General features: G+C 41.0%; 1 protein-coding gene across 2 annotated transcripts; it reads right to left on the reverse strand.

Moving 5' to 3' along the window:
* Nucleotides 1–15,075: 15,075 nt before the first annotated feature.
* LOC308696992 (perforin-1-like) lies at nucleotides 15,076–17,363 on the reverse strand. 2 transcript variants are annotated; one of them, XM_081376009.1, is made up of 3 exons: nucleotides 17,344–17,363; nucleotides 16,549–17,069; nucleotides 15,076–16,436 (listed from the first exon to the last, which is right to left on the reverse strand). In XM_081376009.1, the coding sequence occupies exons 2-3, from the start codon at nucleotides 17,067–17,069 to the stop codon at nucleotides 15,236–15,238; spliced, it is 1,722 nt and encodes a 573-aa protein (XP_081232135.1). In that variant the 5' UTR covers nucleotides 17,344–17,363; the 3' UTR covers nucleotides 15,076–15,235. The 2 variants fall into 2 exon arrangements, with proteins under 2 accessions (XP_081232135.1, XP_081232134.1); XM_081376008.1 differs by having other exon boundaries at nucleotides 17,281–17,363.
* Nucleotides 17,364–19,447: the final 2,084 nt, after the last annotated feature.

Raw genomic sequence — 19,447 nt, forward strand, 5'->3', positions numbered from 1 at the left:
TGGTCACACCAGATACTGACTGGTTTTCGGACCAATCCAATATGCCTTTTGTGTGCATAGAAGTGTTGCGTTTATAATTTTGTTCAGTGTAGTTATCAGTATCCCAGAAACTATCAGATGTGTTGGACCTTCTAGACCAGGGATGGGCAGCTTCGGTCCTGGAGGGCCAATGTCCTACAGAGTTTAGCTCCAACCCTAATCAAACACACCTGAACAAGCTAATCAGGGTCCTCAGGATTACTAGAAAGTTACAGGCAGGGGATTTTTTTCAGGGTTGGAGCTAAACTCTGTAGGACAGTGGCCCTCCAGGACCGAAGTTGCCCATTCCTGTTCTAGACGTACGTGACCCCCCCAAGTGCTGTGTGCAGCAAACAGAGGCAATTGAAAGTGACTGTGATAGTGATGGCTCAGATAGTCAGTACCAGGGTAAAACGGCCCATTTGCCAGGTAGATTATTGAATGGCGATGCAGAGGTGAACTATCTGGAGGATTAGGCAGATGTTCATGAGAACCAATTGTTGTGCCCCACACATGATCACAAACAACCCTTTCTACAACGTAACATTGATTAGTTTATGTACATTTGCTCACCTGTCTAATAAAGTACATGCAAGAGCGGCGTCTCTGTCAAGTCGAAGTTAGTCGCGGATGTGGAGCTCTTGGCATCTTGAAAACGCCACACTGATATTGATCCTTGTTTTAGTTCCCTTTTGTCCCAAAGTCTGCTTGCCATGGTTCATAATATTTGAAGGAAACAACAACAGCGTGAGCATGCCGCTAGACGTACACAGTTGTCCACGTCTGTCGCTATGGTTACTATGGCAGTACGTACGAGCGGAAACCAGGGATAACGTGGATATTACGTTATTGACAGGCGACAATGACCAGGGACGAGCCATTATTTAAAATATGAGTTTCTGAAATTGCAAATCTTTGGGAACTTTTGGGATATTGTAAGTACACAAATGCAGGAAATATATCACACTGTGCAAGTGATCTTTGGATATTTTATTACAAAAATCTTACATATTGTACCTTTAAGAGTATTTGAGTGAATTCTACCAAATGAATGTTCATGTTGTCTGAACCACTTCTGCTGTAAATGGAAAGCCAATATGCAATGGCAAGGCAGCAGTCTACAGGCTATACACAACTGAAGTCAGTTCAAATCTTTTTTTCCAAATTCCTTACAAATGACAGTGATTAACAGCTAAAACTCTAAATCTTATGGCCCAAATAAGAGAGTATTTTATTGTCACTATGTATATATATATATATATATATATATATATATATATATATATATATATATAATCTGATTTATAATGCAAAAAAATAAACAACTGTTTAATATCAATAATAAAAAAACTCCAAACCCTTGATTATATTTTTAAAGTTTTAAATGTGAGTATTTTCCTTACATAAATGCATGGCTTCCCTTCAGAAGGCCTTTATTAACCCCCTGGAGCCATTTGGATTACTTTTATAATGGATGGATGCACTTTTTTGGGCTTAAAATTTTCTCCAGCCATTCACTCTCATTAGGTGAGGAAAGCTTGGAGGAGACATGACATTTTTTAATTTAACTCAGATTGTATTCGTCTGAAAGAAGAATGTCATATACACTTAAGATGGCTTCAGGGTGAGTAAATCATGAGCTAATTTTCATTTTTTGGTGAACTATCCCTTTAATGTCCTGATGTTTGCAGCACCACTGTCATTGGTCTCATCTACAACGGTGACGAATCTGCATACAGACAGAAGGTTGAACAACCGGCTGTCTGGTGCAGTAATAACAACCTGGAGCTTGGCGTGGCCAGTTATGCAAATACCACACACCAATTTCATTGGCCTTTTCTTAAGTATAAGAGGTGTTTGGGGCTCCCAAGACTGACCCCTAATGTCGTCACTTGACACCACGTCAGGGAATGGAGGTAACAATAGTAACCAAGACGTTCTTCCCTACATTGGTTTGCGTTCCTGCTGCTTCAATATAAAACTTACCTGCATTTGAGTCTCTCTGTCACCCTCTCCTAGCTAAATAGTATGGTTTTTGCTTTGGAAATTTTGGCTAGTGGTAGTAGGCTTATTCAAGAAAAAATTGTCCACCATAATAGAGTTTAGTAACAAAGCACAGTTGCTCAACTATGCCTGGGACCTATACCCACATAGCAAATTTTATCTGGCCCAGCTCCGTTCCACAGAACCCCATTTCCCTCGGCCCACATACCGCAAAGAATGGGCCAACACTAGCCCAACACATGGGCCAACACTAGCCCAAGTCTCAGCCATTTAATAACCATAACAAGGCATGAGCTGGGCCAGAACTGGTTTTAATAGTGGCACCAATTCTCAGCTATTAATAAACCATATCAACACCAGCTTTTAACCAGACCCTCATCTATTTAATAAATTATGTTTTATTAACAAAGTTCGGGAGGAGCAGGTTCAGATAATTAACCAAATTATGCACAGCTGGAGATTAATCAGTAATCAACTCAATGACAGAGTATAAATTCACAGCAGACCTATCTCTGTTCATTGAAAGTGTGTCAGCATTTGGCTGTGCCCTATCTTCCCAACATGTCCGAATCAAGTTCTCCCATCCGATGAAGGAATTTTTCGTCCTTTTGGAATATTTGCCAGAATCCTCGGGGGTTATATTGTGGGCGTCAAGCCAAATAAACGGGTCCTTGCCACCACGGGCGAAATACCAGCGATCTTCTTCCGCATTTTTTTTTCTTTTCTTTCTTTTTTTTTTCTAAACCAGATCATTCAAGTAACGTTTTTTCCTGTTTTTTTCCGTTTTTTCCATAAGGCCTGCAGAGCACCACGCCCGCGTTTCGGGCAATGCCGCCCTCTTCATGCGACAGAACTGGCTTCTCCAGCAGCTCTAGGCCGAAGCCGCAGGCCCTCAAAGAGCAGCACCGCAGATTCAGTACCGGTCGGCCAGCCTGCGCTCTCAACCCCGTTGGCTGAATTCAGTTGTTCAGTTATAACGAGGGGAACACGTTTTAAATGGTGTCGGTCCAAATTATTTTCTGTCATTAACGCGCTGCTTTCTTGTGGCTAAAACTCACAAGTAAGCCTAGCTCGCGGCCTCGTGCATTACGTGCTGAACGCATGCGCTCAGAATCTTTAACCTAACTTATATCGTTAACTATGTCCTGCAATTTATCTGCATAAATCGCGTAGAAACTTAGTTATAGCATAAATGTTTTTATACATGGTTACAAGCAATGTGTGTCACACCAATAGTTTAGTGATCCTTAAATGAAACAAAATTAAACAAACACAAAGTGCCTAAACTAAATTCATGCAAAGCGTCGTCTTTTACGTAAGCTGTCTCCTTAGAAACCAGCAACAGATAAACGAACAATCGTTTTCTAAATCAGAGTGTACTTTGACGTTGTTAATCATCAAACGTTCAATAATTGATCCTTCAGCCCTGCACAGTTTGGCTAAGCTCTGGATTCCAAACGCAGGTTAAAACCATGGGTTCAGCCTCATCGAATCCTGGCCATTCATTTGAACACCGTTGATCTCCAGTCCTCACGGCAAAGAATAAATGTATAAATAAATAGGACTTCGGATCTCGTCCACCTCTCAGACAGTCAATATCGTTCTAAGCAAACTGATATCTGTGCTTGGCCACTTAAACAACAGAAATGCATAATTCTGCAAGGATTTCATCTCTAACCTCCTCTTCATCGCGTCTTAGATTAACGCACAAAAAGATGACCACCGGCTCTCCAATCCCCACTCTCCTCCTCCCTTTGCTCATCCACACACTGCAGGAGCTCATTTCCTGGTTTCATGTTACTCTGGCTATTTTTTCCTCTGCCACAGCAGTGATGTTTTCCTCTGCTCCCGCAGGTTCTCTGTAACTCTGGCTATTTGCTCCATTGCCGCAGCAGTGATGTTTTCTTCTGCTACCACAGGTTTTATCTTACTCCGGCTTTTTCTCCATTGCCGCAACAGTGATGTTTCCTCTGCTCCCGCAGGAGCTCTGTTCCCTTAGCTAATCTTGTTTACTGCCACTGCAGTGTCTCCCCTGCTCCCACAGGATTTCCGTTTCTCTCGCTATTTTTCTCCCCTGCCACAGCTGTGATGTCTCCTCTGACATCAGGAACAGGAACAGGAACTGTTTCTCCGGCTAATTCTCCACTGCTTCAGCAGGGATGTCTCCTCTGCTCCCGCAGGTTTTCTGTTACTCCGGCTATTTTCTCCACTGCCACAGAAGTGATGTCTCCTCTGCTCCCACAGGTTTTCTGTTACTCCGGCTATTTTCTCCACTGCCACAGCACTGATGTCTCCTGTGCTCCCGCAGGAACTCTATTTCTCTGGCTAATTTTCTATACTGCTGTAACAAGGCTGTCTCCTCTGCTCCTGCAGGAGCCCTGTTTCTTTAGCTAATCTTGTTTACTGCCACTGCAGTGATGTCTCCTCTGCTCCCGCAGGAAATCTATTTCTCTGACTAATTTTCTATACTGCTGTAACAAGGTTGTCTCCTGCTCCCGCAAGAGCTCTGTTTCTCTGGCTAATTCTCTACTGCCACAGCAATGAGGTTCCTTTGCTCCCTCAGGATTTCTGTTACTCTAGCTACTTTCTCCCCTGCCGCGGTAGTGATGTGTCCTTTGCACCCGCAAGCTCTGTTTCTCTGGCTAATTCTCTACTGCCACAGCAGTGAGGTTTCCTTTGCTCCCACAGGATTTGTTACTCCAGTTCATTTTCTCTACTGCTAGCAGGGATGTGTCTGCTCCAGTAGGAGAACTGTTTCTCCGGCTAATCTCATCTTCTGCTACAGCCTTTCTCCGTCCAGCGAGCTTCGGTCTCCCAGAGGATGTACTGTAGCATGCATCTAAGTTTTCTCTTCTGTCCAGCGAGCATTGGTCTCCCAGCGGACACTGCATGCATCCATTTTTCTCTCTTCTCTGTCCAGCGAGCATTGGTCTCCCAGCGGACACTGCATGCATCTGTTTTCTCTTCTCTGCAAGCATCGGTCTCACAGCGGAGGCAGTCCTTCCGTCCAACCTCATAGACTGCCCAAATAATTCCAAACGCGAATTCTTCTCGCCGCTCGGCCACCTAAACCATGCTATACACATAATTCTGCAAGGCCGCCCTTTCATCACGCACCTCCTCGCCCTAAGTTTATGGATAACTTACTCTAATCAGTGGAACGGCTTAACCTTTTTCTACGATTACATCTCTCTCCCCCTCTATTTAAAGGAGACATATCATGCTTTTAAATTGTTCCTTTTTACATATAAATCATACATTTGTAGTCTATATAAAGCGGAACTGCAATGCTTGGGTCTGAATTCCTCATTATTATAGCTCCACAGGCCCCTTTTCTACCCCTTTTCTGAGGTGCGTCTCAATCAACCCGTTTTGGTGCGGTCTCTTTAAATACAACTGAGACACTTCATACCCCGCCCCTCTACAGGTTGCAGAGGTTCAACTCCACCCCGTTCAGCCATTTTTGTAGTTTGATAGCAGAGATACGATTATCTAGCGGCACAGAAACTTTTTGTTCACACGTTATTAACAAAATGTCAACAACGGAAGACTTGTCCATCCAGCCTTACATGTTCGAGCCAGAGTCGGAGCCGGAGCGAGATGAAAATGAAGACGACGAATCTGCAGAGCAACGTCTTCATATGGATGTATCGCAATAGTGTGTACTGTATTTACACATGAAACTTTGGTCTTCCGACCTTTTACCACCGTGTCGATTTATTTTGATTAATATGTGCGAGGGAGAGAGAGCAAGACAGCGTCTAGTTTGGAGACGGTGATGTCTTGTTTACACGTTCGCCTGGCTCTGAAGAGAGAGAGAGAGTGAGCGCGCGCGCGACCAGGTCTCTCTCTCTGCTCGTTCTTTCAGTTAAACATGCGTCCTGACACAAGCGCGGCAGTTCATCTACATTAGACGGTGTAATGAAGTGTGTGGGTTACTACATCCAACAAACGAACATTTTAACTTACCCTCTCGTAACTTCTGCATCCTTTAGCTTGGACTACAAAATTGCAGTGAGAAATAATAATGGCGGATTGCTCGAAGTGTTGGGCCGGAAGTCAATGTCCTTATTTGGCAGTTCCGCTCCAAATACTGTGACGTATTAGTTCACAAAACGTCATAGATAACAGAAAAATCGGAACAGGTTGAAAAATATGACCAAAACAGAATATAAAGATATCAACGAAGCACCTGAAGAGAATAATTTCATATTTTCTGTACTTCTAAACACTCCAAATATACAACAAAATGCATTTAAGGGCTAAAAAAGTGGATTTAGCATGATATGGCCTGATATTTAAGCCGTTGACAGCTCCTTCCAATCGTCGTCACGGCTTTCCCAGGGGGGAAAGTGGTCAACTAACAGAATCCTGGTCCATCGCGACAAACTAAACTATGCACTGCATCAACAAAGGTCATTCTTACTCACCCGCTTTAATTGCCACTCCTCAGATGCCTCATCTGGAACTCTGCTTGATCAGTTTGTAATAACTGCCAAACACGTTCCAGGAGCACAAAATCAAATCGCTTACTCTCTCCCATTACTCTTTTTAGAAATTCAGGACGTTGGTGCCAGAAGCATAAAAAGCTTAATAGAGCTATCTAACCAGCATTCAGTTTTCAATAAATTAGTCTACGGTAAGCCTGCCCCCGCCATAAATAAATCTCAAACATCCCTGCTCATTAAAGGATTCAAGAACTTATCCCACTCGTCCGGATACCAGTCAATCTATTGCAATTGACATACTCACCAAATGTATTCCAACACTCTGTCTCGCATACCATTCCACCAACTCCGTCTGCACACTGGAAGCACGTCTGTCCTAGCTGTCTTCAGTTTTCTCCACCGCTCCGAATTGACTATCACATCTAACGTCGACTCAAATACCCATCCTTCAATCTCACATGTACAGATCGTAGATTTCGAAACCATATTTTCTTCATTAAACAATTAGTAAACTGATCGAGCAAAAAGGTCACTTCGTTTATATTTTCAATCCGCCAACCCCCATCCAACTGTACCACTCTCGTTTGATTTACTGCAGTATAAACGTTCAATGTTCAAATCCCTACTCGGCCCACATCAGAAGCGTTCAAAACCTACATCAGATCCAGCCGCTTCCACATCAAGACGCTCACCAAGCCATAATTAAATCATTCATTTCCATCACCTGCTGCGCTCCATCCATTGTCACTCTCAGTACCAGTACCAAGTTCCAACCCACTTCCAGTATCATTTGGTTCCTGCGTTCAAGCTCGATACAATAAACATCTACAATACAGCGTATTTTTTTTTTTACAAACAATGGCAGGCTCCCCCGTTCGCACACTTAACGGCTCCTCGTTCAAGGGCCGGGCTCTGTTCCCCTTCCGAAGCGCTGATGGAGCCCTCCTGTTCGAATCGCAGTGAGAGTCTGCCCGTCTTAATCGTCGTGGGACGGCCGCACTCGTGTCGCTGTGTGGGCTCCCCATTCGTCGGGCAATGAGGGTTCTTTTCCCGTGTCCCAGCCCCCTTCGAAGCGCCGGTCGAGCCCCCCCGACAGAGTCCAGCGGTCGCCCTCCCTTCCGCTGGCGAGGCCTACCCATCCGATGCCGTGAGCATCCAAGTTCCCGTCGGACGCTTCGAGGGCCCTCCCAGTTGAATGGCTAAACTCTTTCTCAAATCACACTGTAAAAATCTTGCATCATCGAATTGACAGTTCAACTGCCGAATGGGCTTATCCGTCCGATGCCGTGAGCATCCAAGTTCCGGTCGGATGTTGCGAGAGCCCTCCCGGTCGAACAGTCAAGCTTGTTTTTAGTAAATACCTTCTCATGCCCTGCACTTTTTGGGGGGATTAATTCCACATCATTTTACGATTGCTGTCCTGCGCTCACCTGGCTTTTATGGGGGGAGTACTCTGGGTTCGGGCCTAACTCCGAGCTCGGAGCCCTACCCCCGGACAGCACGCCAAATATGCATAAACTTATTGTACTAATTATATGTAGATGTGAACTCGTGAAATGATGTTTTATTAACAAAGTTCGGGAGGAGCAGGTTCAGATAATTAACCAAATTATGCACAGCTGGAGATTAATCAGTAATCAACTCAATGACAGAGTATAAATTCACAGCAGACCTATCTCTGTTCATTGAAAGTTTGTCAGCATCCCTCCTCCACCCCATCTCCTCACTTCCAGTTCCATCTACACTTACCAACTGGGCGGAGTACTCTGGGTTCGGGCCTAACTCCAAGCTCAGAGCCCTACCCCCAGACAGCACGCCAAATACGCATAAACTTATTGTACTAATTATATGTAGATGTGAACTCGTGAACCCACAACTGGCCCTGAAAAGAGACAGAATAGTTTTTGTTCTTGGTACCAATTCTCAGTCTTAAGCCCTATTCGCACAGGATAAGTATTACCCGGTGACCTCAAGTAATTTGTAATAATTGCGGAGGTTGTCTGTGATCTTAATCCCGTGCGAATCGGCCATGTCTGTAATTTGTTAAGTAAAAATTCCCCCGCAAATGACCTACCATATTTCGGCGAACACCGAGGTCCTGTGATAATATCAGTCCCGTGCAAATCGGCATCTCTGTGATTTGGTGGGGTCGTTTATAATTTATTTTTTCCTGTGTGCTATTTTTTTCAATCTTTCGCAAAGAATGGAGGCTGCGTTGGATTGTTTTGATAGTATTTTGGGTGCTAAGACGCTGTACACCATGATACAATACAACTATATAATTTGCAGAAAGAGAAAGCTGAAAGCCATCAGAAGAGCAAAAATAAAAATAATGATTAGATGGAGGTGGATAGCAGCATTGTGGTAAGAAACATTCTTCTGTTTATGATATATCATACAGCTAGACCTATAATAATGACAAGACATTTCCAAGCAATAGCCTATTGACATCATATCCGGGAGATAAGTCAGTAATTTCGAGTAAAATCACAGTTTATCCCGTGCGAATGCGCCACACGAAATTCAGTCTAAATCACATGAGGTTCCCATAATACTAATCCAGTATAGGGCTTTAAGTAAACCAAAACACAGCCAAACCTGGCAAAAAATAATTGTTATCTTTTATACATTGTATACTTCTTTATATTTTTACAGTACTTGCCATTATTTGTTTTGTTAAATATTTTGGTAACATTGTATGTAAACACAATCATTTTAAGAAGCTACATAAAAATGTAATAAAAAAAAAATCACACACTTTATAAGACAAATGTACCAGACAGACAGTGTAATCACAATAAAAAAATATTGCAGAAATGAAAAAAAGCAGTAACAAAGTAGTCCAAATGATGACGTGTAGCATCTGATTTCCTCTCTGGTGGTATACAGTAGTTTTGTGAGAACCATTCTTTGAAGGCATTTCTCATTCAAACGCACCTTACCTGAAACACAGCATCAATGAGCATTTAATATCAATGTCGTAAAACTTGTCATAAAGCTTCTTGAGGTTTTCATTGCTGAAATTTCTCCCCTCAAAGAAATCAGGACAGAAATGGTTGAAAGTGAACAAATGAGACCAGGTGTAAATGGAAATGCATCTACTTTTGATCAGATCAACTTAAACACATCTTAATACCAGGTGGAAACAGTGCTTGAGAATTAAATATCGATCGTTTGAGTTCTACAACAGGTTCTTCTTTGCTGCTTTTGAAGCTAAGTTGAACTGCATTAGACTGCCCGCTACAGGTCTTTAATATTCATATTCAACAGTTCACTTTTAAATCCCACATGGCAATTTTTTTCTGGCCCAGTTCCGGTCCACACAACACCACACTTCCCTCGGCCCACATACCACAAAGATGACTGCCCTGTAGTGGCCAAGATCTGGATTTAAGACTAGGACCACACATGGGCTATAACTGGCCCGAGTCTCAGCCCTTTAATAACCCATAACTGGCCCTGCACTGGGCCTGTTTTCACACTGGTACATATAATAAAATGATGTACTTCATGGTAAACAAAATAAATAAAATACCACGTTAATGGTTAAATTATCATAGAGATTAAAGCAGAACTTGGCAACTCTAGCGAACTCTAGTCACTTCTTCGCTGATTTTCCCTTTTGTTGTCGCATGTTTTCCGTAAAAAAACTCACTTGCGGCGGCCTCCTTCCCCTCTCTACCGCTGCTCATGTACGTTTGTTATGATCGGAGCAAGCCAACTGTATCGTGTGGAGCTATGTCTACCGAGGTGGGTAATCTGGTAATACATCATACATGCGTGTGTGTTTATGTCGAATTGCCGTAAAGCAATTTGTGTTTCGCGCTCGTTCTCGTTCTCGCTTCTCACGAGACTTCCAATTTCTATCTTGCCGGGACAGTAGTCCCCAAGTTGCAAGGTTGGTTTTCCACCTGGGAACGCCGGGGGGAGCAGGGAAAGTCACCAATATCACCAGAACAGGTTGTTTAACCATCCAAATGATTTCTAGACAGTTTTATTAAGTTAAAAAAGTTACCAAGTTCTGCTTTAAATCAGTTAAAATTTTTAAAGTTTAATATTGTTTAAAATTAATCTTTGAATTTGCAAGTTATAACAGAATGAAAAAAAAAAAAACCTGTCATTTCTGTGTTCATTTTACCATTATCATGTGGTGTAAAATACACCACAAACACAAAATTATCATAAAAGTATTACATTATTGTGCTGTAATCCAAATCTTCTGGAGAATCTGTACCAATACTAAAACCTATTCAGGCCCAGTGCAGGGCCAGTTATGGGTCATTAATTGACTGAGAACTGAGCCAGTTATAGCCCATGTGTGGTCCTAGTCTTAAATCCAGATCTGGGCCAATATAGGGCAGTCATTCTTTGTGGTATGTGGGTCGAGGGAAAAGGGGTTTTGTGGAACAGAGCTGGGCCAGATAAAATTTCCTATGTGGGAAAGTGCATTTATATGACCTGTCACAAGCCTGATTTGGGCCAGATGATCAATAGACTGATCTGGGCTACACTCCTCCCACCAACATTAGAGCCTCATGTGTTTTGCCGTGATCATGCTGTGCCATCATTGCCACACATGGCAGGTTTGGCTGTGTTTTGGTTTACTTAAGGCTGATAATTTGTACCAAGAATAAAGCATATTCTGTCTCTTTTCAGGTCCAGATGTGGGTTATTAAATGGATAAGGGTCTGGTTAAAAGTTGGTGTTGATATTATTTATTAATGGCTGAGAATTGGCGCCACTATTAAAACCAGTTCTGGCCCAGTTCATAGTTTGTTATAGTTATTAAATGGCTGAGACTTGGGCTAGTGTTGGCCCATGTGTGGTCCATGTCTTCAGTCCGGATCTGAACCACAATGGAGCCGTCATTCTTTGCGGTATGTGGGAAATGGGGTTCTGTGGAACGGAGCTGGGCCAGATAAAATTTGCTATGTGGGATACCATGAAGCTGGCTTAGGAGGATAGCTAGGTATGTTTCAGTTTAGTTTGTGACAACCCTGGTTTTAGGCACTATGAAAGTATATCAGATTTTAGCAGGGTCATTGACTTAGTAACTTAGTGCTCCATGTGGATTGCTAACCTGCTAAACGGCAGGTTAAGTTGTAAGAGATCTAAACCGAAATTCGACCAATCAGCTGTGAGCATTGGCAAGTGCCTTTAACCACTCGTGCACAGGAGATTACCTCATTCATTACCCCTTCAGGGCTATACTCTTATTCTGTAATGAGTTTTGGCCTTAGAAATGCGCCCGCCCGCTACTTTTCAGCACTTGATGAACCATGTAACCTCTGGGTTGAATGGTTGTGCTGTTTATTTAGATGATGTGGTTGTATATAGTGACACGTGGGAGCAGCATCTTTTACGCATCCGAGTACTTTTTAAAGCGTTTGGCAGAAGCTAGGCTCACGGTCAACTTGGCAAAGTATGAGTTTGCCAAGGCGACTGTGACCTATTTGGGGAAGGTAGTAGGGCAGGGTCATGTGCGTCCAGTGCGCGCTAAGGTCTTGGTCATTGATAATTTTCCTCCACCTAACACGAAACAAGAGTTAATGCAGGGACACTAGGCAAGTCTGAGTGTTTTTTCTCTACGAAGCTCTCCCTAGTGTCTGGTAGTAAATGCTTTCAAACACTCCCCCCTCGCCACGAGCAACCCAGCTGATCAGCTGTCAACCCAGCTGAGCAGAGGAACTGGCTATTTCAAAACCAGTTATGTCTACCGAGGCAAGTGAAGCAATACTTTCTTTCCAACTGATGCCGATTTTTTTTTTTTTTTTTTTTTTTTTTTTGTCATGCATACTAGTATTTTTACCGGGAACGAACGATATGAATGAGGCGAACTACTGCTTTCGTGTTTGTTTGTTTTTGGGAGAATGGGCATGAGTATCTATAAGTTCATCTGGTAGAATGATGGTTTACCTTTGCTTGTCTAAGAAAACATCAGAACGTTTTTTCTAGCTCGATCATGATATGTGCAACATTTTGCGCGTCTGATATTGCCTATTATCAGACGCGTTGACTTGGTGACATAAAATAAAAGTGTAAGTTACACAAATAAAACCGACAGAGGAACGGCCAAACAACTACAGAAATCAAAGTGTTTGCTAATGACAATGCTAACATCAAAGTTATAGTATCTAGCGTACTAGTAAGCCCGTAACAGACAGCGATCATAATAAAAACCTTTACAGACAATAGCAAACATCCTGAGGTCGCAATTACTTGAAATTTAAATATTAAACACAGTTTATTCCAAAGATACTTACAAGTGCAACAGCAAGAAGGCCAGGTCAGCATCCGTTTTGCAGGCTTCTCGCCATTCTGAAAAAGCCGGTCCGATATTTACTCGAGTCTTGCTCGGTCAGTCTCCCGTTTCCTCTTTCGTTGGTCCTCCGACAAAGATTTCCTAGCTTTCTGCTTCTTTTTTTACAGGCTCAGCCACAACAATCCATTGTTGCCCTTTGCTTATACATAGCCGGTGCTTGAATGGGGGCGTGTACATGTGCAGAGCCGTCAAGCAATTCGTTACATTGCGAGACCTGATATCACGCGATACTTCCTGACGGCGAGGCCGCCGACCCGCCGGCCCAAAGTTGCAAGTGAGTTTTTTCCGCTCTCGGGCACCAGGGGGGTGTGAAACCACCACCATTCAACGCGAAATAAGTAATATAACCATTCCACTGACTCCGAAGCTGTTCAGTTAAGGTTAAAAAGTTACCTAGTGTCCCTTTAATGCTGTTTCTGGAAATGGTGGGTTATTACAGAAACTTTTGCCCAAATTTTTCTTCAGTAGTAGCTCCTTTAACTGATTTATTGAAGAAAAACATAAAATTTGAGTGGACCTTGCAGTGTAAGCAAGCTTTTGACAATGTGAAGCTGTTGCTTAGCACTGCCCCTGTGCTGGTTGCTCCACGCATTGGACAGCCTGAAAGGCTGGGGCTGGAGCTGTACTGTTGCAAACTGATGAACAGGGTATAGAAAGACCAGTCTCCTATTTTTCCAGAAAGTTTAAGTATCATCAGTTGCATTATTCCACTATTGAAAAGGAGGCATTGGCGTTGATTTGGGCTTTGCAGTTTTTTTTAAGTCTATGTAACAAGTGGTATTTTTCCAAGTGTGGTATTTTCAGACCACAATCCACTTACCTTTTTGCACTCTTTGCAGAGCCCAAACCAGCATCTTATTCAATGGTCTCTCTTTTTGCAACCCTATCCTTTGGAGATTCGACACATTAGGGGTGTGGAAAATATTCTGGCTGATGCCTTATCTCGTGCCCCATGTGAGAGTTTTTGCGACTGATTCAATGGATGTTTTTTTTCTTCTGTTTTCTCTCATTTGTGACTATGGCTTTTCCTAGGCGCCAGAAGTTGCTGTATTAAAGTTGCAAGGAGGAATCAGATTGAGAAGGCACCATACTGGGTTTGCAGTCTGTTATAATTTTTTTGGGGTTAAGTGGTAATGTTTTTTTTTGTTAAGAATGAATATTTTCTCATTTGTTTCAGAGGTCCTTTGCAAGGATGCTCTCTCTTAAGAGGGGAGGTGTTATGGGTGTGAGTGTGTTTTCTTTTCTTTGTATCTCTTGGTTTGTAGGTCGCAGCGGAGATGAGGAATACCTGATTAAAATTAGGAGGTGGAGATATAAGCGTTTCGGTTCCGTGCATGAAGGTTGGCGTAGAGGGAAGTGACATCATCCACGGCTGGCCTCTTGTTTCCTCGCTATAGCGGGATCTAGCGTCTGTCGGCATTTTAAGTCATTCAAATGGCATAAAGTTTATTATTGCGCTTTGTGAAACCCCTAGAATTATGTAATAAACCTCATTCATTATATCCACCTATTGTTTTGATTTTCCTATATTGTTGCGACCACGAGTCGGCCGTAACAGTCACTCCCAGTTTCTCTTGCTCCAAATTAAAGGTCACTACATAGTAAAGATTTTTAAACACAAAATTGTCTGAATTTTAGCAATGATCATTTATTATAATTATTTTATATGATTTATTTATGATTCAGTTATTATCATACTGATAATACATTACACCGAAGCAACTTTAGTTCAACAATTATTATTAAGCATTTAGTTTAAATGAATATAAATATAGTAAAAATATTTAATTTAAATAAGATTTGGAATTGACAAATAAAGCTTTAAAAATGACTACATCTAAGCTATTCACTTTAATATGTACAAGGTCCCACTTTAAATTAGGTGTTATATTAACTCAGGATCAAAGCCTAGTTCACAGAGCAAGCTGATGATCAGGGTCATGGTACCAACAAAGCCTGAATGGATTGATTTTGTTTCTTCAACTCAAAACTTATCCTGTAATCCTGAGTTTGTTACCATCATGGTACAGGCCCCTGATAGCTCTGATTTAACTTGAAACAAAGCATGTGACTGAACTTGCTTAAAGGACTTTTTTTGCTAAAGGTGTCTCATTAAGTTTATATGATTTATATTCAAATTAATCATTCTATTCAAATAACCAGAAACATATATAGTATGCCTCCAGGAAGAAGGTTTTAAATACAGATATTTTGCAGAACAACTGTCAGTTTTAGCAGTTTTGGGAAGTTTTTCTACCCAAAAAGTAAATAAATCACACAAATCAGATTTTTTGAATGCTTTAATAAAACAAAATACAAAGACGAGTAATTGGAATAAAAAAAAAAAAATAGCAAAGTTTATACTTAAGCATTTGATTATCAGGAAGCGTTGCAAGCTTATGGCTTTAATGCATAAGGCCTGATCTGAGATCCTACTAAAATCCTACAGCTTTATCTGTTTTGCATAAGCGCTCTCGAATTTATTTGAGAAGTTGTGAGCTGATTCAAGTCTGGGCATATCTTTAACCAGAACACCATTTCTTGAGCTGAAAATGTCAGCCAGAGGGGAAGCCATTAGAGAAGGTTTGTGTTCATTACACTGTGGGCCATTTAGACTGGGAGCACACTTCACTTCATAGGTAAAAAAGAAGGTGCCATATTTAAAAACACAAGTGTCTTTCACAACTCCACTTCTAAGTTCAAAAGAGCATGTACCAAGGAGGTCGCTGTTCCAGTAGCTGTCTGCATCAAACACTTTAAAAGTTAGTTTATTGGCCATGCTAATCTTAATAGGAACAAACTCAAATGTTTCTGGCCAACGTGGATTGTCATTATTATCAATAGTCTCAGTGCGCTTGATTTGTGTGCCATATTTAACTGATACAGTGCCATCTGTTTGAGTTCTTACATCTCCATACAGACCATTGGCTTTAAGGTTGTAGACTTTCAGGGTGGCTAGTCCTTTTTCAGCAGGACAGCAGTTAGACTTTATAATTTGACTCCTTTCACAAACACAAGCACATCGGTCTCTTGCACTGCACTTCCTGCCAATCTTGCAAGGCTCTGAGCAAACCTTCATGAGGGCATTTTCTATTATGTATTCCTCAACAGCTCTCTTCAGTCCTTTCCTGGCAGGGTGTTTTTCACTCAGTAAGAAATGGAGGGGTTTCAGAGAGTAGTGCACAATGTCAGGGACGTTCTTTAAAGACTCAAGCCAGGTCTTAAGGGAATTTGGGTGTGATGAACCAGAAAAAAGCAGATCTTCTCCAATTATGTTTCCTCCGATAATCTCTGTCTGACGCTCATTGAACATAGTGCTGAACTTTTGATTTGTGCCCATCTTCTTTTTCAGTTCTTTACAAAAATGGCTCTCTACCTTCACAGTTACTACACTGTATGAACCAGATGCTTCTACATCCAAACAGTCTTTCACTGCAGTGTCTGTAAGCCCACTCACTGATGCCTGACATGTTTTGATGGCTGTTATGGCTTTCATTTTCCCCCCTAACTTGACACCTGTGGTAAAGTGAGTGCCATATGTGGTGATCAGGTTGCGGTAGGCGTCTGGATCGTAGGATGCAGGGAGTGATTTAATTTCTTCAAGAAACTCTGCATGAAGAGGAGGCTTTTTAGCTAGACCATACCTGTAAATAAATAGTTAATATGTTTGAATTTAGTGGAATCAAAGAGGGAGCAAATTACAATTAAAGTTTTTTTTAAGTCATTCTATGAGGAAAAGCAACCCAACTCTCTCACCTGTAAAAACTGCATGCAACTTCATGTTTGGTGAAACTGTATTTGTCTTCTTTTGATTTTGTCATTGCAAATTTCGCTTCCCTGGAATGAGTGCTTCCGACTGCAGCTCCAGCAGCCTTCACATCTAAACCAACTTTCCAGCTAGCTGAGAGCGCTGATGATGAATCATTGACCAGTGCTTCACTTGATTCAAAGATCTGACTGGAGACTTTCATTGAACACTTTGGCAGGGTCCTCCAGAACACAACTGCTACTGGTAGCTTCTGTTTTATTCCATTCATGTAATTGTTTTTTTGCATTTTACAAGTGCTGTTTCCTAAATCCCATTTCTCCGTGTCGATCACATAAGATCCTTTTCGCTCCATGGTCACAACATCAAATCCCTCTCCAGCAAGATTGTACCCTGGAACAAAGGGAGCATTCTCACACTCCTTTGGTGAACCTATGTCATCCTCTCCAGAAGTGGTCATGAGAAGCAATGCCCAGAAAACAACAAGGTAAATCTTGAACTGCCCCATCATCTGTAGTGAGATAAATCAAATCATTATTGTGATTATTGTGAAAATTAACATCACTTAACAAGAACGATAGTCTAGAATTTTAACAATAATACCTTCATAAAATTTGCAATATTGTTAAAACAAATACAAAATTAAAAAAAGGATGTTAAGCAGTAATTGTCTCTTTAAAATAATAATATGATTAATTGAATGATTTTTTTCAGTTACCTACCATTAAATGTAGATTTAAGTCAACTGAGATATTCAAATATAAGTTATAGGTTGTCTTTCTAACCTGTCGCTGGTTGATTGGTTGTGGGTGTCAAAGCTTTGTGGTGCAAAGTATCATATACCATGACGTGGCTGTGACAAATCCTCTAATATTAGTTTAACACATTGCCTGGGCTGAACAATGCTATAAATTTGTTCTGTGAACAAAGAAGAACATTTTAAGTACAAGTTATCAGATGTGACAAAAACCTCTGCAAATGGATGGCAGTGTTACAAAGAATATGAACAGTTATGCTTAAGAGTTGCATTGTAAAAGATTATCTGTGCATCTATTATTCCTTTACATTATAATTTTAATCAATTTACTGCTAATTCATGAAAAAAAAGGTATGACACTGGCTTAGATTGCTTTGTTTTTATTAAGTAGTCAGTTCAATACACAGTTAGAAAAAATATTCAACATATTAATGTGTAACTCCCATCCACCCACCCACCAGATAGACTTATACTGTGCTAAGGAATTGCAAGCTTTTGCAGTGAAGAAGTATTTATTATTTTGAATTATGTAGAAAGAAAAGTTCTGGAGTCAAAAAAAACATATCCTTATCTAACAGGAACGATATGTCATGAGCAAGCTGAGACCAGAAAGGAAAAAGTGCAAAGCATTCCCAGAAAAAAATGTAAATATTTACCAAATGCTCTCTGCATACATAAATTACAATTCAAGGAAGGAGACAAATGCATATAGAAACGTTTTAAAGGGTATAGGTAAAGTCTGTACAGAAGTTTCCAATGGATCATCTGATGATTTGGGTTTTCCGAGAATGATGTGATTGTCTCCCAAATTTGCTTAGTGAATAAAGTTTGTATGTCCTCACTGATAACCTTAGACTATGTTTGTATAAGTTTTTGAGGAGAAAATAGTAAATAATTGAGGCAGAAAAAACAGAATTATCAGTTGGAAGAATTATCTTTCGGAAGGGATATACAGGTAATTATGAATCCCAGGGAACTCCATATGCCCGAAGCACAGATCTAATGCGAAGATACATGAAAAAGGAAGTTCCTAATAAATTAAAGAGAGCCATAATATCTTAAAATGATTTCAGCTCTTTGTCATCATAAATATCACCAAATCAATTTACTTTATTATTATGGAACAAAGAACACCTCATTTATTTTTCTGGTCACTGTTCTCCAAGTAGAAAGTGGGTGATAACTAAAACATAATCTAGAGTCTTTATCTTTTTTAGCAGAAGAGATATAATAGCCATGTTCATATTTTCCAGAAAGGATCCTTGATCAATTGAATATTGCATCATGTCTAGCATAGATGAACCCAACTAGGCCCAGAAGGTCAAGCAGAACTCAACTGGTATGCCATCTAGGCCTGTGGATTTCCGCTTGCTCAAGTGATATAGATCTAGCTAAGAACTCAGAGTCTGATTCTGACAGATGCGGAAGAGTAAGAGTAGATAAAAAGGAAGTATGGTGTAGGTTCGCATTTAGAGTTAGAGCTGTATAGTTCACAATATAAGGAACTTTTATTTTCTACTAAGTAGTCTTAAAGCCAATAAATGGCTAGGTCTGCTACCACGAAAATAATAGTTTTGTCTGGGTCTTTGTATAAGAAATTCAGCACTGTATCTAAATTAAGTTCTTTCCAAACAGTTTTTTTCATTTTCTCTGGGGTCTCCACCTTGTTCAGCTCCACCTCCATTGTTCGGCCCCGAGGCTCTGTGTCTCGTCTGCTTACCACTGCTATAGTGCTGACACTTACATTGTATTCAAGGAAAACAATTTATCACTTCATGCATTCTGGGAATTAAACCCAAGACCTTGGTGTTACTGCCTCCACTTTCTAATGTTTGAGCTACAGGAACACACTCTCATATTTTCCCATTTTGTTATTATTTTGAAGAATGTCTTACAACAATATTTTACCCATAGGGGTACAACAGCTTTTTATGGGGAAGTCCTTTCAAAAGGACGTCCATGTAGCCTACCGTATTTAACAGCAAACGATGGTCTGTATGATCAGGATGCAGAGCTTCCCCCATTTTGGCAAATTAAAGTTTATGGATAAATGCATGTATTGCTCTGGAGACTGACATAATTACCTGGGCCCCCTAAATTTGACCGAAATCAATTATTATTGTTCAATCGGA

Source organism: Scardinius erythrophthalmus (genome assembly GCF_964197995.2).
Source record: "Scardinius erythrophthalmus genome assembly, chromosome: 10".
NCBI lineage: Eukaryota > Metazoa > Chordata > Actinopteri > Cypriniformes > Leuciscidae > Scardinius > Scardinius erythrophthalmus.

What these genes read in the sequence shown, in the direction of transcription:
- LOC308696992 (XM_081376008.1), bottom strand. An exon ending in GTTGCATGCAGTTTTTACAG is followed by an intron (nt 16,437 to 16,548) that starts GTGAGAGAGTTG and finishes ATTTATTTACAG; the next exon opens with GTATGGTCTAGCTAAAAAGC.